The sequence below is a fragment of the Maniola hyperantus genome, chromosome 11 (assembly GCF_902806685.2).
Source record: "Maniola hyperantus chromosome 11, iAphHyp1.2, whole genome shotgun sequence".
NCBI lineage: Eukaryota > Metazoa > Arthropoda > Insecta > Lepidoptera > Nymphalidae > Maniola > Maniola hyperantus.
In genome coordinates this window covers 13,048,320-13,068,338 of record NC_048546.1, presented here as the reverse complement: position 1 = coordinate 13,068,338, position 20,019 = coordinate 13,048,320, and the positions used below count along the sequence as shown (strand labels likewise).

Genomic DNA, 20,019 nt, shown 5'->3' with positions numbered 1-20,019 from the left:
GCATCTTTTTGAGAGTTCCAGGCTAGATTATAGGTTTTTTCGATAGCTTGTTTAATAAGCTAGAATAAATCGAGGAGTTCCCGCCTCTCAGATCAGAGTTCTAGCTGCTGGATTCTTTTAAATAACTTTTGATATTAAGTTCGAAAATTTAAAGTAGTTGACTCTTCTTGTATGCTCTGCTGGCATTTTTATGAGAGTTCTTGTTTAGTTTGTAGGTTTATTCGATAGCTTGTTTAATAAGCTAGAATAAATCGAGGAGTTCCCGCCTCTCAGATCAGAGTTCTAGCTGCTGGAGTTTTTTTAATAATTTTTGATACTAAGTTCGAAAATTTAAAGTAATTGACTCTTCTGGTATGCTCTGCTGGCATTTTTATGAGAGTTCTGGTTTAGTTTGTAGGTTTATTCGATAGCTTGTTTAATAAGCTAGAATAAATCGAGGAGTTCCCGCCTCTCAGATCAGACTTCTAGCTACTGGATTCTTTTAAATAACTTTTGATATTAATTTCGAAAATTTAAAGTAATTGACTCTTCTGGTATGCTCTGCTGGCATTTTTATGAGAGTTCTTGTTTAGTTTGTAGGTTTATTCGATAGCTTGTTTAATAAGCTAGAATAAATCGAGGAGTTCCCGCCTCTCAGATCAGAGTTCTAGCTGCTGGAGTTTTTTAAATAACTTTTGATACTAAGTTCGAAAATTTAAAGTAGTTGACTCTTCTTGTATGCTCTGCTGGCATCTTTTTGAGATTTCTAGGCTAGATTATAGGTTTATTTGATAGCTTGTTTAATAAGCTAGAATAAATCGAGGAGTTCCCGCCTCTCAGATCAGAGTTCTAGCTGCTGGATTCTTTTAAATAACTTTTGATATTAAGTTCGAAAATTTAAAGTAATTGACTCTTCTGGTATGCTCTGCTGGCATTTTTATGAGAGTTCTGGTTTAGTTTGTAGGTTTATTCGATAGCTTGTTTAATAAGCTAGAATAAATCGAGGAGTTCCCGCCTCTCAGATCAGACTTCTAGCTACTGGATTCTTTTAAATAACTTTTGATATTAATTTCGAAAATTTAAAGTAATTGACTCTTCTGGTATGCTCTGCTGGCATTTTTATGAGAGTTCTTGTTTAGTTTGTAGGTTTATTCGATAGCTTGTTTAATAAGCTAGAATAAATCGAGGAGTTCCCGCCTCTCAGATCAGAGTTCTAGCTGCTGGAGTTTTTTTAATAATTTTTGATACTAAGTTCGAAAATTTAAAGTAATTGACTCTTCTGGTATGCTCTGCTGGCATTTTTATGAGAGTTCCGGTTTAGTTTGTAGGTTTATTCGATAGCTTGTTTAATAAGCTAGAATAAATCGAGGAGTTCCCGCCTCTCACATCAGAGTTCTAGCTACTGGATTCTTTTAAATAACTTTTGATATTAATTTCGAAAATTTAAAGTAATTGACTCTTCTGGTATGCTCTGCTGGCATTTTTATGAGAGTTCTTGTTAAGTTTGTAGGTTTATTCGATAGCTTGTTTAATAAGCTAGAATAAATCGAGGAGTTCCCGCCTCTCAGATCAGAGTTCTAGCTGCTGGATTCTTTTAAATAACTTTTGATATTAAGTTCGAAAATTTAAAGAAGTTGACTTTTCTTGTATGCTCTGCTGGCATTTTTATGAGAGTTCTTGTTTAGTTTGTAGGTTTATTCGATAGCTTGTTTAATAAGCTAGAATAAATCGAGGAGTTCCCGCCTCTCAGATCAGAGTTCTAGCTGCTGGAGTTTTTTAAATAACTTTTGATACTAAGTTCGAAAATTTAAAGTAGTTGACTCTTCTTGTATGCTCTGCTGGCATCTTTTTGAGAGTTCCAGACTAGATTATAGGTTTTTTCGATAGCTTGTTTAATAAGCTAGAATAAATCGAGGAGTTCCCGCCTCTCAGATCAGAAATCTAGCTACTGGATTCTTTTAAATAACTTTTGATATTAAGTTCGAAAATTTAAAGTAATTGACTCTTCTGGTATGCTCTGCTGGCATTTTTATGAAAGTTCTGGACCTGTTTGCAGGTTTATTTAATAGCTTGTTTAATAAGCTAGGATAAATCGAGGAGTTCCCGCCTCTCAGATCAGAGTTCTAGCTACTGGAGTTCTTTTAATAACTTTTGATATTAAGTTCGAAAATTTAAAGTAATTGACTCTTCTGGTATGCTCTGCTGGCATTTTTATGAGAGTTCTGGTTCAGTTTGTAGGTTTATTCGATAGCTTGTTTAATAAGCTAGAATAAATCGAGGAGTTCCCGCCTCTCAGATCAGAGTTCTAGCTGCTGGAGTTTTTTTAATAATTTTTGATACTAAGTTCGAAAATTTAAAGTAATTGACTCTTCTGGTATGCTCTGCTGGCATTTTTATGAGAGTTCTGGTTTAGTTTGTAGGTTTATTCGATAGCTTGTTTAATAAGCTAGAATAAATTGAGGAGTTCCCGCCTCTCAGATCAGAGTTCTAGCTACTGGAGTTTTTTTAATAACTTTTGATACTAAGTTCGAAAATTTAAAGTAACTGAGTCTTCTGGTATGCTCTGCTGGCATTTTTATGAGAGTTCTCGTTTAGTTTGTAGGTTTATTCGATAGCTTGTTTAATAAGCTAGAATAAATCGAGGAGTTCCCGCCTCTCAGGTCAGAGTTCTAGCTGCTGGATTCTTTTAAATAACTTTTGATATTAATTTCGAAAATTTAAAGTAATTGACTCTTCTGGTATGCTCTGCTGGCATTTTTATGAGAGTTCTGGTTTAGTTTGTAAGTTTTTTCGATAGCTTGTTTAATAAGCTAGAATAAATCGAGGAGTTCCCGTCTCTCAGATCAGAGTTCTAGCTACTGGATTCTTTTAAATAACTTTTGATATTAAGTTTTAAAATTTAAAGTAGTTGACTCTTCTTGTATGCTCTGCTGGCATCTTTTTGAGAGTTCCAGGCTAGATTATAGGTTTTTTCGATAGCTTGTTTAATAAGCTAGAATAAATCGAGGAGTTCCCGCCTCTCAGATCAGAGTTCTAGCTGCTGGAGTTTTTTAAATAACTTTTGATACTAAGTTCGAAAATTTAAAGTAGTTGACTCTTCTTGTATGCTCTGCTGGCATCTTTTTAAGAGTTCCAGACTAGATTATAGGTTTTTTCGATAGCTTGTTTAATAAGCTAGAATAAATCGAGGAGTTCCCGCCTCTCAGATCAGAGTTCTAGCTGCTGGATTCTTTTAAATAACTTTTGATATTAAGTTCGAAAATTTAAAGTAGTTGACTCTTCTTGTATGCTCTGCTGGCATTTTTATGAGAGTTCTGGTTCAGTTTGTAGGTTTATTCGATAGCTTGTTTAATAAGCTAGAATAAATCGAGGAGTTCCCGCCTCTCAGATCAGAGTTCTAGCTGCTGGAGTTTTTTTAATAATTTTTGATACTAAGTTCGAAAATTTAAAGTAATTGACTCTTCTGGTATGCTCTGCTGGCATTTTTATGAGAGTTCTGGTTTAGTTTGTAGGTTTATTCGATAGCTTGTTTAATAAGCTAGAATAAATCGAGGAGTTCCCGCCTCTCAGATCAGACTTCTAGCTACTGGATTCTTTTAAATAACTTTTGATATTAATTTCGAAAATTTAAAGTAGTTGACTCTTCTTGTATGCTCTGCTGGCATCTTTTTGAGAGTTCTAGGCTAGATTATAGGTTTTTTCGATAGCTTGTTTAATAAGCTAGAATAAATCGAGGAGTTCCCGCCTCTCAGATCAGAGTTCTAGCTGCTGGATTTTTTAAAATAACTTTTGATATTAAGTTCGAAAATTTAAAGTAGTTGACTCTTCTGGTATGCTCTGCTGGCATTTTTATGAGAGTTCTGGTTTAGTTTGTAGGTTTATTCGATAGCTTGTTTAATAAGCTAGAATAAATCGAGGAGTTCCCGCCTCTCAGATCAGAGTTCTAGCTGCTGGATTCTTTTAAATAACTTTTGATATTAAGTTCGAAAATTTAAAGTAGTTGACTCTTCTTGTATGCTCTGCTGGCATTTTTATGAGAGTTCTGGTTCAGTTTGTAGGTTTATTCGATAGCTTGTTTAATAAGCTAGAATAAATCGAGGAGTTCCCGCCTCTCAGATCAGAGTTCTAGCTGCTGGAGTTTTTTTAATAATTTTTGATACTAAGTTCGAAAATTTAAAGTAATTGACTCTTCTGGTATGCTCTGCTGGCATTTTTATGAGAGTTCTTGTTTAGTTTGTAGGTTTATTCGATAGCTTGTTTAATAAGCTAGAATAAATCGAGGAGTTCCCGCCTCTCAGATCAGAGTTCTAGCTGCTGGATTCTTTTAAATAACTTTTGATATTAAGTTCGAAAATTTAAAGTAATTGACTCTTCTGGTATGCTCTGCTGGCATTTTTATGAGAGTTCTGGTTTAGTTTGTAGGTTTATTCGATAGCTTGTTTAATAAGCTAGAATAAATCGAGGAGTTCTCGCCTCTCAGATCAGAGTTCTAGCTGCTGGAATTTTTTTAATGACTTGTGATTATAAAGTTTGAAATTTTTTTCATTTTTTCAATCGATTTTTTTTAAGCTTAAATGGCCAGAACTATCATTATTAAGTATGAGGAACTATAGAACTGACCTGCATGCGTACAGAACTGTCTTTTTTTTTTGCTTTGCTCGAAAATGATCTGCTACCGGAAGTTAGCAGAGCATTATTTTAACTGCGATTTTTTTGGTTAAAACGCCAGAACTATCTTTAAAAAGTATCAGGAACTCTAGAACTCTTCTGCATGCGAATAGAACTCCTTTTTATTTTTGATCTGCTAGCACATGCTCTGCTAAGTTCACGGACATACTACAACTGCAGTACGCGGCAGCTCGCGTCACTTGCGCGTCACTTCTATGCCCGATCGCGTACGAACAACAACGTCGCAAGATGAGCGACATTGAAGAGGGAAAGGGAGGGAAGCCGACATCCTAGGGGTTGGGAATTTTGAGGATATACTTTTAAGAGCCCGTCATGTGCCAAAAATTAAAACTACGTTATTTATTTTGAGGTCTATCACGCCTATACATTAAATACTTAACTCGATGCGCGTGTATCTTATCCGAGCACCGTACGCATTCTGAAGCGACGCGACACGCCGCTGGGTATGACGCACTAGCGTCGCTGCACCGCGCGTCGCTTCGCTGCGCTTCACAATATTCTCCCAGCCGCGACGCGCGGCAACGCGCGGTGAAGCGCTGTGCAGCGCCGCTCTAGTGCGATATGCGCCAAACAAAATGATAGAAATAATATTTTGACGCTCTGTGCCGCGACGTACAGTGACGCGCTGCGCAGCTTAGGTGCGTACAGACCTTTATAGTCATTCTTCCGTCTTAGATACGTTACCCCGTTGTGATGTTTTTTTTTAATTTATAGACTAGCGCTTGGCTGCAATCAGACCTGATGCCCCTGGTGGCATGTGATGATGCCTCCTAAGATGGAGCGCGCTTGCCCTAGCTAGAAGATGTCTATGTGAATAGGCATCTTCTTGACTTGAAGTACCCATATAATTGGAGGAGAAAACTGATGACGTGATTGAAGACAAACCAACAAACAGACACTTTCGCATTTATAATATGGGTAGTGATTAGTTTTCAACGCGTCGGCGTGGAGTTTTCTCGTCTTACACTAAAATGAGCAATGCCCGCCTGGTGTCGGCTCTCCCCGCTACTGAGATAATTAAAACGCGATCGAAACCCACGGCTCGGATTATTATAATTAAAAATCTTCTCCATTACATGACGAGTATAAAAACAGCGTGTAAGATAAAACTGCTTTCTTATCTCTAAAATCTGAGCATCAGGGGGCGCTAGTTCAGCGGTCAAGGGGCGAGGACCAACATTCGGAATTTCGACGGTTCTAACCGGTGTTGCAGCGGATGCCAAAATTTTGACTTCCGCAGATGCGGATGCGGATTATTAGAAGTCCACAACTGCGGATGCGGACGCGAATACCCGCGAAGTTAACACTGTAACAAGTTTCATCAAAATCTGTTGAACTGTTGGACCGTGAAAAGCTAGCAGACAGACTTTCGCATTTATAATACTAGTATGGACTACTTGAACAAACAGAAAAACATGTCGTTTATAAAAATACCAAATTCAATACACTGAACTGTGCTACCGGTCCTGACAAATGACCAAGTCATGATGATATCGGAGAGCTTGCAACTTGATACCCCGATATCCATACAAAATGTCATCGCCCGGTACAAGTATACCTACTGTATAATATCTACATTGTAGGTATAGATTAGTATTTCGTATGGCTCTTTTATAGCTGTGATAGCCTAGTGGTTAGGACGTCTGCATTCTAATCGAAGGTCGGGGGTTCGATCCCGGGTACGCACCTCTAACTTTCGGAGTTATGTGCGTTTTAAGTAATTAAATATCACATGCTTTAGCGGTGAAGGAAAACATCGTGAGGAAACCTGCATGCCTGAGAGTTCTCCATAATGTTCTCAAAGGTGTGTGAAAGTCTACCAATCCGCACATGGCCAGCGTGGTAGACTATGGCCAAAAGCCTTCTCACTCTGAGAGGAGACCCGTGCTCTGTAGTGAGCCGGTGATGAGTTGATCATGATGATGATGATGACGGCTCTTTTATTTTTCACTGACAGTCACACTAATAATACCTACCTACTCTTTCAGGCAAAAACTACTGGACGGATTCAGTTGTGGATTGGAGATAGAGCGTATTCCACGACAAACCTATATCCACGCGAACGAAGTCCTGAGTATCATCGACACAAATAAAAATATCTAATAACGAGAAACGACTAGACTCACGTGATTAGCCGGAGTATGCCCGACTAGGTTAGAACTCATCCGAGATCCCTGCGATGATTGCAAGTACGAAAATTCGCTTTTCGTGAATCGGAAACGATTGTTTCCTACGTTAACTAAACTACAGTGCGCGGTAAACAATAATGTACTTACATCACCTTTAGAGGGAGCTAGCAGATTTGTAGAGCAACGTCATATAAGTATGAGTGACAGAGACTACGCTCTACAAAGCCGAAATGTCATTCGAAAGGCCGGTACATTACTTTCTGCCTCGTACTGTATGTAGATGTTTTCCCTTTCTCTCAGCCATGCGAGTGTTGCCGCTCGCGCGCTCTTTAGCTCGTGTCGATGACTGCGCGTGCGAAAATGAAAGAACAAAGCGGGAAAGTTTGTGAGTTTTTGCTTTTTGAAATCAAGAAGCAAAAACTCACAAACTTTAAGCAAGTACTCGTATAGTACGAAAAGGCTTTTACTTAACTGACTTAAAAGCCGTTTCGTACTATAACTACATTTGCTATTTTGCTACTTTTAGCGTGATTTTTCACATGCTACCTATGAAATGGTCCATCTCTAATACCAATAATACCCAAAAAGCAGGTCATGTAACGCGAGTCGCCGTCATATGACACCGCGCTAAAAGCAGACCGAATGTCATCGTACGCGGTGTCGGCTGACGGAGGAAGGGTTGCTTTGTTTGCGACCAGCTCCTTTAAGACATTTGAAACTTCTAACTGGAAATACAATGAAGTTTAACAATTATTTAGGTTCCCCACGTTGGCAGTGAAGCTGTGATAGCTTAGTGGTTAGGACGTCCGCCTTCTAATCGGAGGTCGGGGGTTCGATCCCGGGCACGCACCTCTAACATTTCGGAGTTATGTGCGTTTTAAGTAATTAAATATCACTTGCTAACGGTAAAGGAAAACATCGTGAGGAAACCTGCATTGAGAGATCTCTATAATGTTCTCAAGGGGGTGTGCAGTCTACCAATCCGCACAATTGTGGCCAGCATGGTATAGGTACTATGACCACAAACCCTTCCGACTCTGAGAGGAGACCCGTGTTCTGCAGTGAGCCGGCGATGGGTTGATCATGATGATACCTATAACTAATATCGTAGCTGGAAGCCCTAACTAATTTTGCACTAATTTGACCGAAAAGTAGTATCTTCGTATTCTTGAAATAACGTATCTAATCGTACTACTGACACAATAGGGTTGGTTGTTTTGTTTATTGTTAGGTGATTGTTTTTTTTATTATTATTTATTGATCACGTAAATTTCAATATACATTTAAAATACACAGTTCGCCATCCTCTAGAAACTGTTGAAGTTTATGTGAGGATGGCGAGTTCGCGTTATACTTTAATAAAATAAAGGTAAAAAACTGTTATATAAATAAAAGCTGTTAATGCATATTTGTATATATAAATATCGTGGCATGAAACACTTCCAAGACCTAGACTAGGCATCCAAAGAGGCACCTAGATCCAGGAAAATGAAAAATGTATATTACCTACGTGAATATTTAAAATAAAAGTTCAAAGTTTTAGTTTGCTCCAATCGAACCGGTATCCGTCGTTGATTTGATATGCAAAAAGACCTACTGGATTGGCTGTCAAAAAATACGCGAATATTTGTTGCGTAGGATTTATGCATAATGTTCTCGCACAATGTATGAAAACACAATAGGGTAACCATGATACATTTTGATAGACAAGGACTTTTAGGAGAATTTAACATAATTAATTTGCGGCATTGCCGATATTAAGTGCCGCATCCCTTTATTTGTAAGAAATTCTAGGGAGAGATAAAAGTCACTATATCCTCCCATTTTCTTCACTCACAAAATGTAATAATTTTCGTTTCGTGTTTGTAACATAACAAAGTTGTAACTGTGAAGTAAACAGGAGGCGCAAAATAATGCGAAAGTGTATTTGTTTGTGGGTTTATCGGTATTGTATTTATTAATTAATCAAAATTTTTCTTTCTAAATCTTTTATAAATAATTTGCGGAGAGGGAAGGGGTTAGGCCTCCTGTCGCTACAGCCATGGTTGCGTGACTTGTGATCCCTACCACCTATAGGTACCATATTATTTCATTTGGATCTATCCACGGCATTTTGGAGAACAACGGAGAGAACAAGTGACTGCACTTGGCAGATTTGTTAAAGGTACCTGAACTGATCAGACCAACGCATAAGGCTACATCGTCTCGTCAACCTTGCCTGTGACCAACAGTTTTTCTAGGTTTCCAGGGCAGGCAATGTGTCCGAAATAGTCCAAGGCAAGTCCAAGGTACGCCGCTAAACGATAATAATCTGAATATTATAGCTCATAATCATAAACTTAAAATATTTTATAACTTTTGTTTCGATCATTCGTTTAAATACGGCAGTAACAGTAAAATAAAACTCCGTTTGGTATGCTCGCGACCAGGCGGTGTCAAGTTTCAGTAACAATATCCTAAATTTTTTCCACGAAACACGATATTCGGTAAATATAATAACAGAACAATTTACAACCTATGTTTATTTTATGTTAGGTGATTTATTAACGTTGAAAGGTGATATCAGATATTATGTACTATGTATTTAAATTGAGAAGACCATCAACAATGTATGTATTTGTTACTGTTATACCTATCTCATTTGTATCACCAGCAATAAATAGTACATTATGATACATGTGTCTGTGATAAATAATGCATTACTGCACGGTGTGCATTAATAGTCTTGGCTCAAATCATGAGTGTGCCATATTATTTTATAGCTCGTGCAACCCAAACAAACGGGCGTAGCGTTTCCGTGACTTAATTTATACATTTTTACACAAAAAATGTACATCTTAACGTCACACAGAGCTAGAAAATATATTTTTCGTAATGTTACTCTTTCTCATTTCAAAAAAAACGAACAGTATTATTTTGTTAAAATGACGCGTGAGGAGTTTTACGCGTTTATACATCTTATTTACTCGTTCTCTTTACTCGTTCGAATCGTGGTATAAAAACCCATGAACAGGCGTGAACATTATGGAATGTGGATGAGTGTTTCGTGCGTTTCACTGATGGTTCACACCGTTCACAACTTTACAGGTTTTCACACCGCCATCCACGCATGATTGAAGAGTGGGCTTCAAGTATTACGATGCTCTTCTTAGGTGAAACGCATAATACCTAGTTAGGTATTTTTACTAGCGCGAGTCCAATAACAATGCCGTTAATTATTGCATGGCTAATCAAGTACCTACACCATACTGAGTATAACTGTAAGCGATCCTCGGACTAACGTTCTGAAATCTAAAACTGTGCTAGATTTATCTAGCTCATCCCTCCCACCAGTCGGTTCAACTTTGAGTCTTATTAATACGGAGTTAAGTCACAAAGCAGTAAAAACAGCTGGTCATGGGATACATGATACGCTCACGCACGCCTCCTGTGCCTGCGAGGTGGTGTTTATTCACCCCCTAGACAAAGAACATGCACATAACAGATGGGTATAAAACAAACCTGTGTCTATATCGTTGCTGCTAGATGGGACTTGGAAGCAGGCATCTAAGTATTACCTACTTTGCAGAAAATGCATTCAAAAATATTTATCAACAAAATAGATTTTCTATGAAAAATCTATTTTGTTAAGTTAGTAAGTAAGTTTTGCTAAGTAGGTAAGTTGGTAACAGTTTCCAGTGACTCTACCACTGAAAATTCCAAAAATACCCCAAAGAAGTTAATTTAAATAATTACAGTGTGATAATCGCAATTCATAATCACCCATAGATGTATGATGAATCAATCATCTCTGATTAGCTGACACTTTTCACTATTGGCTAAAATTCATCGACGCAACAAGAATACCATAAATGCAGCCAATCACAAAAATTGCGATTTTAGAAATGTGATAAACACAATTTTCATACCGTAAGTAGGCACAAAATAGTTATAAAGTGCCGTATCTATTTGAACCATACAACTTTCGTAATAAAGAATTTAGCTGCCATTTTGTGGTGCTATCTACAGCTTTCCTAAGAAACCCTGGCTTTGGTTAGGTACTTAGCATTAGGAACAAATATAGTGTCATATCTGTTTTCCAGGCCACTCTTTGGCACAATGATGTACAATGCATCGCATAAGCGGTGTCTGTTACAACTAGCTATCGGGTGTCACACCCATCACACCCGCGCAACTTTTCATGTTTGAACGTGTTAGCTTGTAGTTTTAATTAACATTTCGACCTTTCGAAGGATTGTCAGATATACATATCACAAATAAACCTCAATGTATTGCAAATAGCTGGCACCAATAGTGTCATTAGATTTTTGTGCAAAATCTATTAGAATAAATAAGTAGGTACCTCAATAATGACAGAGAATTGCTTTATATTCATGAACATAAGTCATAATGGAGACTTGTTTAAAATTAAATTCTTAAATATTAGCTACACAAGTACTCACCTTGTTACTATTTTGATTTTGTTACTTTTTTCATGTCTCTTCCTTTTGTATGGCTCGACTAAATAATAAATATCATGCACCTATGTAGCTAATAGCTATTATCGTTTTCTTAGGTCAATAAAAAGACTAGCTATATACTCACAAAATAGAGCAATTTTTACCATAGAAGTGCCATAAAATGTATGAACTTACCTACATGACCATTGATTATTAGGCATTATGTTTTTCAACCCTATTCAAGTTTATTCGAAAACTTCATCAGTTTTGCAATACTTAATACGACTTTTGTGATTCATATATTTTATCAAACATTGTTAACGTTGTGTCAAATCTTTCAGCCACACATAAAACATTTCACACAATGCATTTTTCAAGAGTAAAAATCCCCTACATCAAATATTGTGCGACCATCCAACGACCTTGGCCCAATAATGCGCCCGCGCATCAGATGCAATGTCGCTGACGTTCGCATGCGGAAAACATTCTATTTAGATCCAATGTTGCAACGCAATCTGATAATTTAATCTGCTTATTAGCTTAACGTTTATGACTGGCTTGCCCTTTATGCGATGACAGCGTATAATAATCTCCACACACCACGCATTATTTCACAGCGATTCACTATTTCCAATGTTTCTGTCTGGTAAGTTACAAATTATTCCATAATACGAGCTCAAAATTTCTCCCCAATTTCAATAATTCCATCCGCGGCAACTGCAACACTTCCTTCTCTTTCTTTACTCTAAGAAATAAAGAAACTAAGAAATTCTTCCCTTATGTTAGAAATTATTCCATAACACGAGTAAGATTGTCTAATTTTTCTCCAATTTAATCAATTCTTCGGGCATGTGATTGCGAGAGTGACCATCTTCTATTGTATTGTTAGAGCTCGTACAGCAAGCATCCTTTTGGAAAAGACTTCGGAGCTCTAACTCTAACATTACAATACTCAAGGTCGTTTGTGAAGGGATGTCCAGCCCTATTTTTAATTATTGGCTGTCTGTTCACCAGGAAAAGAACAGAAAATAATACCTACCTGACTAATAATAATAATATGACCTGTGACATCTGAAATAAGTTTTTTAACCATTTCAATTAGTCTTAAATTAATGTTCTGTTTTGGATACTTCCACGTCAAGAAATCCAATAAACCCAAATTCTTCATTGCAAATTTGGGTGAACAATGCAGATGTAAGGTGTAACAATAAAAATATATCCAAAGTACATAAGATATGGTGTCACCTTATTTGGAAAAAATTAAAGAATAGTCGTAATGATCTGAGATTCTCAATTTCAAAGAAGTAATCGATCTCCAACTACACCCAAACAAGATCATGATCTTCTCGCCACGTCTTCTCGATAATGTGTCGAACACGAACCACCTTTACACCAACCACTCATTAGTAGGGACTGGCAGGTGTTATCGTGTCCAAAATAGGTGTAATTTACAATGTCGTGTCAACGCTCATCATATCGTTTGCATGTTCTTGCCAAAATCTAAAATGCCACGCCATATAGCCGACAATAAGAAATAGAGCATTGCATATCGATGAATTTGCATATAAATCGAAAAGTTCGTATTTCCAGCTAGGTTAATCTTACATTATTTCACCAATAATAGCGTTTAGCAATTGGCATATCAAAATTTTGAGAAGCGTCATTTGTGACACTGCAAAATTATATTTACGAGTGTGTTGTTTAGGTTTGTGCAAAAAAGAGTATTCTAGATTGAATTTGTTCAAAATTCAAATGAGACAATCTTTAAATTTTAACCAATTTCGATATTAATTATTTTAACACGAATTCAAATCTTTTCTATGAAATCCTACTAATATTATACATTTGTTTGTTGATTTGTTCTTTACGGCTCAATGAAGCAACCAATCGACGTAATTTATTTGCATGGAAATTTTGATGGATTTTTAAAAACCTTATAATATAAAAGCATATTTTTGATTTGAAGGAATAGAGATAATATTACTTGTTATATAGGTATTATCTCTGGAAGGGATTATCAGTATTATAGGAATAATGTATACCTCGTAGGCATACCTTGTAGGTAAATTGATGACGATTAGGGACGATGGGGTTCACTTTTCCAGTCTTGAGCATCAAATTTGGAATGTTTTGGCTCAAGGCTGAGATCTATAGAGCGCACCTACTTTGATTGAGCGTTCAGACTTTACTTAGACATGTCTCTCACATAAGTCCGTTTCGTTTTAACACGGTCATAAATCTGAACAAAGTCAAAGTAGGTACGCTTTATAGATCTCAGGCCGAATCTAAATTAAGTAAGATACTTAGGTATCTACTTTCTAAAGTAACGTTCAAGATAAATGCTGTTTTATTCCATTAAACTTGTTAACTACAAGCTACGGGTGGGTTATTTGATACGACAAAGAAAATGCGTCATACGAGTAGCTTGTTTGCCCTTTCGGTTTATGTATAATTAATTAGACACTAGCGATATTGGATTTCATTTTAGCTTTTACACAAAATATAATGATAATATATTCGACGTTATAACTATGAGGTGATTTAATAAACACACATACTTAATTTATATTACAATGCATGAAATCTACCTATCAGTAAGCAGGATTTTTTTAATATAGGTAATATCTTTAGAAAGAGGTAGCGGTTTTGTAGAGCATTGTCTCTGTGGTAGAGACCGACAAAACGTCACACAGGTATGAGTGACAGAGACAACGCTCTACAAAACCGAAACGTCATTCTAAAGGCCGATGTACATTACTTTCATGCTAATATAATTTAAATATAGGTACAAAAAAAGGAGCGGTCATAAAAATGTAGGTAGTTCAAATAAAATAGCTAAGCTCGTGTAGAATTAGCCCTCCACCCAGCTAAAACCACGAAAATAAAAACCCATTACATCAACAATTTGGGGCGCTAGACGTGTAAATATATACCTACCTACTTATAAATTAAATCGACCTCAAACTTTCTAAATTGCGTTGTCCTGTGACGTCACTATCGCGTGGACACTGCAAATGAGGTTATTGACATGTCAAACTATTTCCGTTGTGCCAAAATAAAAGCGCGTTTCGGTGGGGGCGGCTTATGTCGCTTAGTAGGCAATAGAATTCGCAACTTTATTACGCGATATTACCATACGAGTAGAATGCGATAATCAGATGAAAACAATAAATTGTAGCGTCGGCTTGCGGCCTGGGACGGTCTCGGATTACGTTTTGAGCAAAGGAACGTCTAAAATTACCCCGGACGCACACATGCAGCGCACCACCAGTCCGTACATACGCACACAGAGCCGCCGCCTATATCTATTATCAAAACATCCACCGACTCTGGTTACAGCGATCCGAGCGCGCTTCAGATATCGCGTTACACACTTTAATGGCTGGAAAAGGCCTCGAAAACGTGATATTACACGCATTTTATTGTGTATCGCAAAACGTAATTAAAGTTGTAATCTTATACCGCATAATTTATTCGGCGTAACCCCGCGAGTTGGGACTTTGAAGCTTTTGAAGGGACCCACGGATCGGCTGCGAGCGTATCGAATTTATAAATACGACACCCCGTCTCCTGTTACGAGTTACAGTCTACGAGAGATGAAACAGGCCGCTTGCCAAACGACGCTGAAACACGATGATTTTCATACGGAAATTCACGTCAATGTCATGAAAAGTACCAATGAATGTTACTCTAAAGTCTAAACTTAGCTCTAAGCTTACCTTGATTTCTTCTTCACTCTCCTTTTTCACTTTGGTTTTCGGTGGAGACGAAGGGTTCGTATTATTTATAGTATTTTTGTCCATTTTGTTATTATTAATATTCAATATTCATTCACTATTTACACAGAATATGGCCATTTAACTGTAGGCCAGTGCTTAAATTTTTTATATTTTTAAGGTAAACTTTCAACTTTACGTTCACGTAAACATTCGTGTCAAAAATAAATCGAATTCTATTACATGCACCTCGCGCGGCGTCCGCTGCGCGACTGTTCGTATTTCGTAATTCGTAGTCGTGTAACGTATTGTACGTCTCTACTTTTTTGATGTCGTCGTATTTTCGACGTAGTTCACGTAGATAAAAGCTCTTTTCCCGCGCTCACGTCCCCTCGTTGAAAGTTTAAACGTATGGGCGGAGCTTTTCGTAGAGTTTTGGGCGGGTGATATGTCGTTAGATTTTATCAGCTTTTTCTTTTTAGATTAACTTTTTAACCGACTTCAAAAAAAGGAGGAGGTTCTCAATTCGTCGGAATCTTTTTTTTTTTTTTTTTTTTTTTTTTTTTTAATGTATGTTCCCCGATTACTCGAAGACGCCTGGACCGATTTTGAAAATTCTTTTTTTGTTTGAAAGGGTATACTTCAAAGTTGGTCCCATTTAAATTTGGTGAAGATCTGATGAACATCTTCGAAGATAGATACTGGAACTCCTCAACGGATAAGAGTGAATTGCTCGCGATCAGTGTAATAGCTTAGTAAACAGTAGATTTTTAAACAGTCATAGCATAATTCCATGGGACCACTAAAAATTGTGAAATAAAAAATTTTTACAAAAAAAATAAAAACCGACTTCGATACACAAACACTAAAAATTGAAAAATAATTTAATTTATTACCGAATATATTATGTATACAAGAGTTAATATAGATCCATAATAATATTTTTTGGGGTCGGTGCCAATGAGGTGCCATTGTGGAGTCTCATAAAAATATGAAGTCTAGACGTTTCGCGCAGCTAAAGCTAATTGGCACCGGCACCAAAAAGTATTATTATGGAACTATATTAACTCTTGTATACATAATATATTCGGTAATAAATTAAATTATTTTTCAATTTTTAGTGTTTGTGTATCGAAGTCGGTTTTTATTTTTGACTTTTGATTAGCTTTTATAGTAGGTACCTACTGTATGGTTAGCAAAAATAGATTAATTTATTGTCATTATTAAAGTAGTTAGGTATTTATAGGATGATTGTAGACTCCCTATTACTAAGCCTTCGCTGCCTGTCCGTCCATCTGTCAGCGAGCTGTATCTCGTGAACCATAAATCATAATAAGTAGGTAGGTACTAGGTAGGTACCTTTAGAGAGTTGGACTTTTCACAGAATATAGGTATGTAGGTATGTATTTCTATTGCCACTATAATATCAACAATAATTAGGTAATAAATTATTATAATAAGTAATAAGTAGCAAAATTTTCAAAATGGCCACTGTGAAAATTAAATGGAACCCTTCGTGTGCGAGTCTGAGATTGAGTTGAGATTGTAATAACTAATAATGATTGATGCAAGTTTTAGACAATCGCCCTACAGCTCGGAACTTCAGTCTAGTGCTGACGTCACTAAAATGGCGGTCAAGCGCATTAGCAATTTGCAGGACTTATACGGAACGGAACACACAACTTCTGTTTCAAAATCTCCCGCCAAATGCTCTAAACTGCTAGGAGCTAGGAGCCAGAGCGAGGAAGACTATTTAAAAAATTTACAAAACAACAGCTGATTGTCAAGTCAAATGTCAAATTAATTTGTGGATGGTGGAAAGCAGTGGAAAGCTTAGTTTTTGTTGGATTTGTTTTTGTGGGTTTTTAAATTTTCGGTCTTCAACTAAAAAAAACAAGTGTTTCATTAATATAGAAATGTTACGATATTTTGAGGATTAGGTTATAATGTAGGTACTGTATACTTCCATAATATATTAAGATCATAGATCAAGATAGTGATTTTATTATTTCTATTTTCTTTCAATAAATTATATCCTCAAAACGATGGCATCAAAATTACCTAAGCAAACGCTTAATTTAAAACAGGTACGTAACTACGTAGTCTATGTTAATCCATCTAGAGATAAGTATGCTATAATTATTTTGTAGTTTAATATATTTTGGAACTGTTGAGCATAATCCTACCTACCTTATAGTGATCAGAATCAGATCACCATTACCCAGACTTCTTAGAAGTCATTGCCTCTCTTTTCAGCCTTCCTCATTAAACCACTCCCCGTCACCCTCTTTAAATCATCAGTTTATTGTGTCATTAATATAGAATAAATATTCTTTGTTTTCAGTTCCTTTTACGGCAAGAAGTCCTAAAGCTATATAGAGAGGTTTTCAGAACAATAAAGAAGGTACCCGATGAAAGTACTCGCTTGGAGTTGAAAGAATGGGCCAGAACAGATTTTAGGAACAACAAGCACCACAGTGATGAAGCTGCAATCAAATCTATGTTACACTATGGAAGGAAATCATTAGAGGATTTGAAGAAATCACTTGCACTCAGTGATAGCTAGTATAGTACCTACTATTGATTGTTATTGTTAGAATAATTTATTACATTATGAATTAGTTTATGAAAACAAAGTAGTCATTATGGTTAATGATCTCTGTTGTTAGATGCATATAGCATTCTTTTATAATATTACATGAAAATTAAAAATTATTACCAAAGTACATATTATAATTATTTATTAAATACCTATTTTGTTCTACTTCTTATCAACTATTTCATGAAATATTTACAAAATGCAATTAAAAAGTTTAAAACAACCATCAATAACAATGTGGCTAATTCCGTTGTACACAATCTCTAAACTAAACTAAAATGGCACGTCTAAATATATTGCTATCCCTTTCATAATGTTGCTTGCGGAAAAGGATAGCACTAGATTTAGACCTGTTAATTTAGTTTAGTTTAGAGATTGTGTACAAGAGAATCGGCCCCAATATCATATTAAATAAAAACATCAATATGGTCACTATGACATTTAAATGCAGTTTCTATTATACAGCCAATATTACTTTCTATTCTACTTATCTATGAAGTACACAATAAAAATTCATTTTGTTCTAATAGCTATCTACAAATATTGTTTTATAAAATAAATACAATAATATTGGTACAGTTATCCCCGTCCCTACAACCACAGTAAACACAGTGAAGAATGTTATAAAGTCCCCATTCTTATTCAAATATAATGCTAGCCACTGAATCATATTTCTAGCTATATGATGCCCATCAGTACCATAACAGGGCAGTACATTCAAAAATCCTATACCTAAAGAAAATATAAAAATATAGCGGAAAAGCTTTTCAAACTGCATTGGTGAAAAGAATGAAATTATGGCACTTCTTGGGAAGTACTGATCGACAAAAACTGTTTTGTGCAAATCATATGGCAGTCCTAAATATAAAACTGCATTATTGTCTTCCCTTTCAATGATCAGAAGATATGTCTGGTTGTTTAATGATGGTTTTAAGCAGTGCATGTTTCGTGGACAAGTATGCCCGTTTGCTTCAGTGCATTTGATTAGCTTACTTTTGACCATATCTCTGGGTTTTAAGCAAGAATATTGGCCTGCTAACACTGTATCCACAACTGACTTAGGTTCCATGTATTCAAAACAAAAACTGAATAAGTCATCTTTTCTACAGCATTCCACTACATCATTTTCTTTGATTGTTTCCATCATTATTTCGTCATTTTGTGCAATATATTCTGCACTTGTGCATATACCATACCGATCATGAGCAACATGTAGACAATATGACCAGTCCTTGGCATTCTTTATTGGACAATCATTAATAGATAATATGACATCACCGTTTTCAAGTCCTCTAGCATTTTTTAATGGAGAATCATGAGTGAACCCTGTTATTCTAACTCCTATATCAGTTTTGTACGCTATGCTAAATAGGATTGGTGCTGAGAAAAACAGCAGCATAGCTAAAAATGCAAGTGCAACATTATGCCACACTCCAGCACAGTATATTTTTAGTCTCTTCGTTATGCTGAGACTGTTTAAATGTTCAGTATTAAGCTCCACAAATGCTATTGGTATTATAGCGAAGACGTAAACACCAACTGCAAGGAGTTGTACGTCTTCTTGTGCAGCGGCTGCAGCATGACCGAGCTCATGAAAAATAGAGCTGAAAGCGATCGCCATGAAGTAAACCCAGAAATCTGAAGCGGGTATGTTGACACCAGGTAACATCGCCTTCACTTCAGGCACACTGTTTATCTGTATGGACTCATGAAAGTGCTCAAAAATAAAATTTAACAAAGTCCAAATAGCAAATGGTAAAAACAGTGTGATGGCAAATACAAAACCGAAGCTGAACCATTTTCGCAAAACGCGAGTTAAGTTTTTACTCCATCTGTATATAAATCTATTGAATGCAGTCGTTTTCCATGTGAAATTAAAAACTCCGACTTTTAATCCCGTTCCTTCCAAAAAGGCGTAATACGGGTAGTGCATACAACTCTGTAAAGTAAAATAAACATTTATGAAATCACAAAAAATTATGAAAACAAACATCAATCTGTAAAGCGAATCCCACCTTGAAAAATGAGTCAAAAAACCAGAGTACAACGTAAAATGCTAAGACAAATGAGCACAGAACTGTAAACGACATTTTTTCAATGTTTAGAATCCTTAGATTTTATTACATTTCATTAAAACTGAGAAAAATCTAAAGTAAAACCAAACCGGCGGCGTTCGGCAAAAATCGATTCATATTTCATTACAAAAAATTTAATGATGTACCTATTACGTGCCAATTTAGTATTTATTAGCTCTGTGATAAAGTCGATTTTATTTTGAACTTAAATAAGTACAAACTACAATATATGTAGTTGTCTGTGGTCTGGCGTCAATGATATCTGTCATTTGGTGGTCATTTGTCAAAAATGTGCATGGGCTACAATGAGTAAACAATAGGTACTAGGTCATTGATGGGCTACGGCTTCCCATGCTTATGTTTGGGTAACATTGTAAAATATATGAGACAGTG

The 20,019-nt window shown here is 36.3% G+C and overlaps 3 protein-coding genes across 5 annotated transcripts in view; 1 reads left to right on the top strand and 2 right to left on the bottom strand.

The window, feature by feature from the left end:
- Positions 1 to 15,243, bottom strand: part of Sobp (Sine oculis-binding protein) — a 55,827-nt gene extending 40,584 nt beyond the window's left edge. Inside the window, exon 1 of the mRNA XM_034973055.2 lies at positions 14,956 to 15,243. Within this exon, the coding sequence (XP_034828946.1) occupies positions 14,956 to 15,039 (84 nt within the window). The 5' untranslated portion in view covers positions 15,040 to 15,243. The remainder of the gene's footprint in view (positions 1 to 14,955) is intronic.
- A 1,473-nt stretch (positions 15,244 to 16,716) lies between these two features.
- LOC117986282 (LYR motif-containing protein 2) lies at positions 16,717 to 17,678 on the top strand. 2 transcript variants are annotated; one of them, XM_069501668.1, is made up of 3 exons: positions 16,717 to 16,900; positions 16,978 to 17,039; positions 17,297 to 17,678. In XM_069501668.1, the coding sequence occupies exons 2-3, from the start codon at positions 16,998 to 17,000 to the stop codon at positions 17,516 to 17,518; spliced, it is 264 nt and encodes an 87-aa protein (XP_069357769.1). In that variant the 5' UTR covers positions 16,717 to 16,900; positions 16,978 to 16,997; the 3' UTR covers positions 17,519 to 17,678. The 2 variants fall into 2 exon arrangements, with proteins under 2 accessions (XP_069357769.1, XP_034829003.1); XM_034973112.2 differs by having other exon boundaries at positions 16,718 to 16,904.
- On the bottom strand, positions 17,677 to 19,738 carry S2P (membrane-bound transcription factor site-2 protease). 2 transcript variants are annotated; one of them, XR_011237269.1, is made up of 3 exons: positions 19,567 to 19,738; positions 17,953 to 19,490; positions 17,677 to 17,788 (listed from the first exon to the last, which is right to left on the bottom strand). XR_011237269.1 is itself a non-coding variant. In XM_034973261.2 (2 exons), exons 1-2 carry the CDS (start codon positions 19,639 to 19,641, stop codon positions 18,075 to 18,077), a joined length of 1,491 nt encoding a protein of 496 aa, XP_034829152.1. In that variant the 5' UTR covers positions 19,642 to 19,738; the 3' UTR covers positions 17,677 to 18,074. The 2 variants fall into 2 exon arrangements, 1 of the variants encoding a protein (XP_034829152.1); XM_034973261.2 differs by having other exon boundaries at positions 17,677 to 19,490.
- Between the last annotated feature and the right edge of the window lie 281 nt (positions 19,739 to 20,019).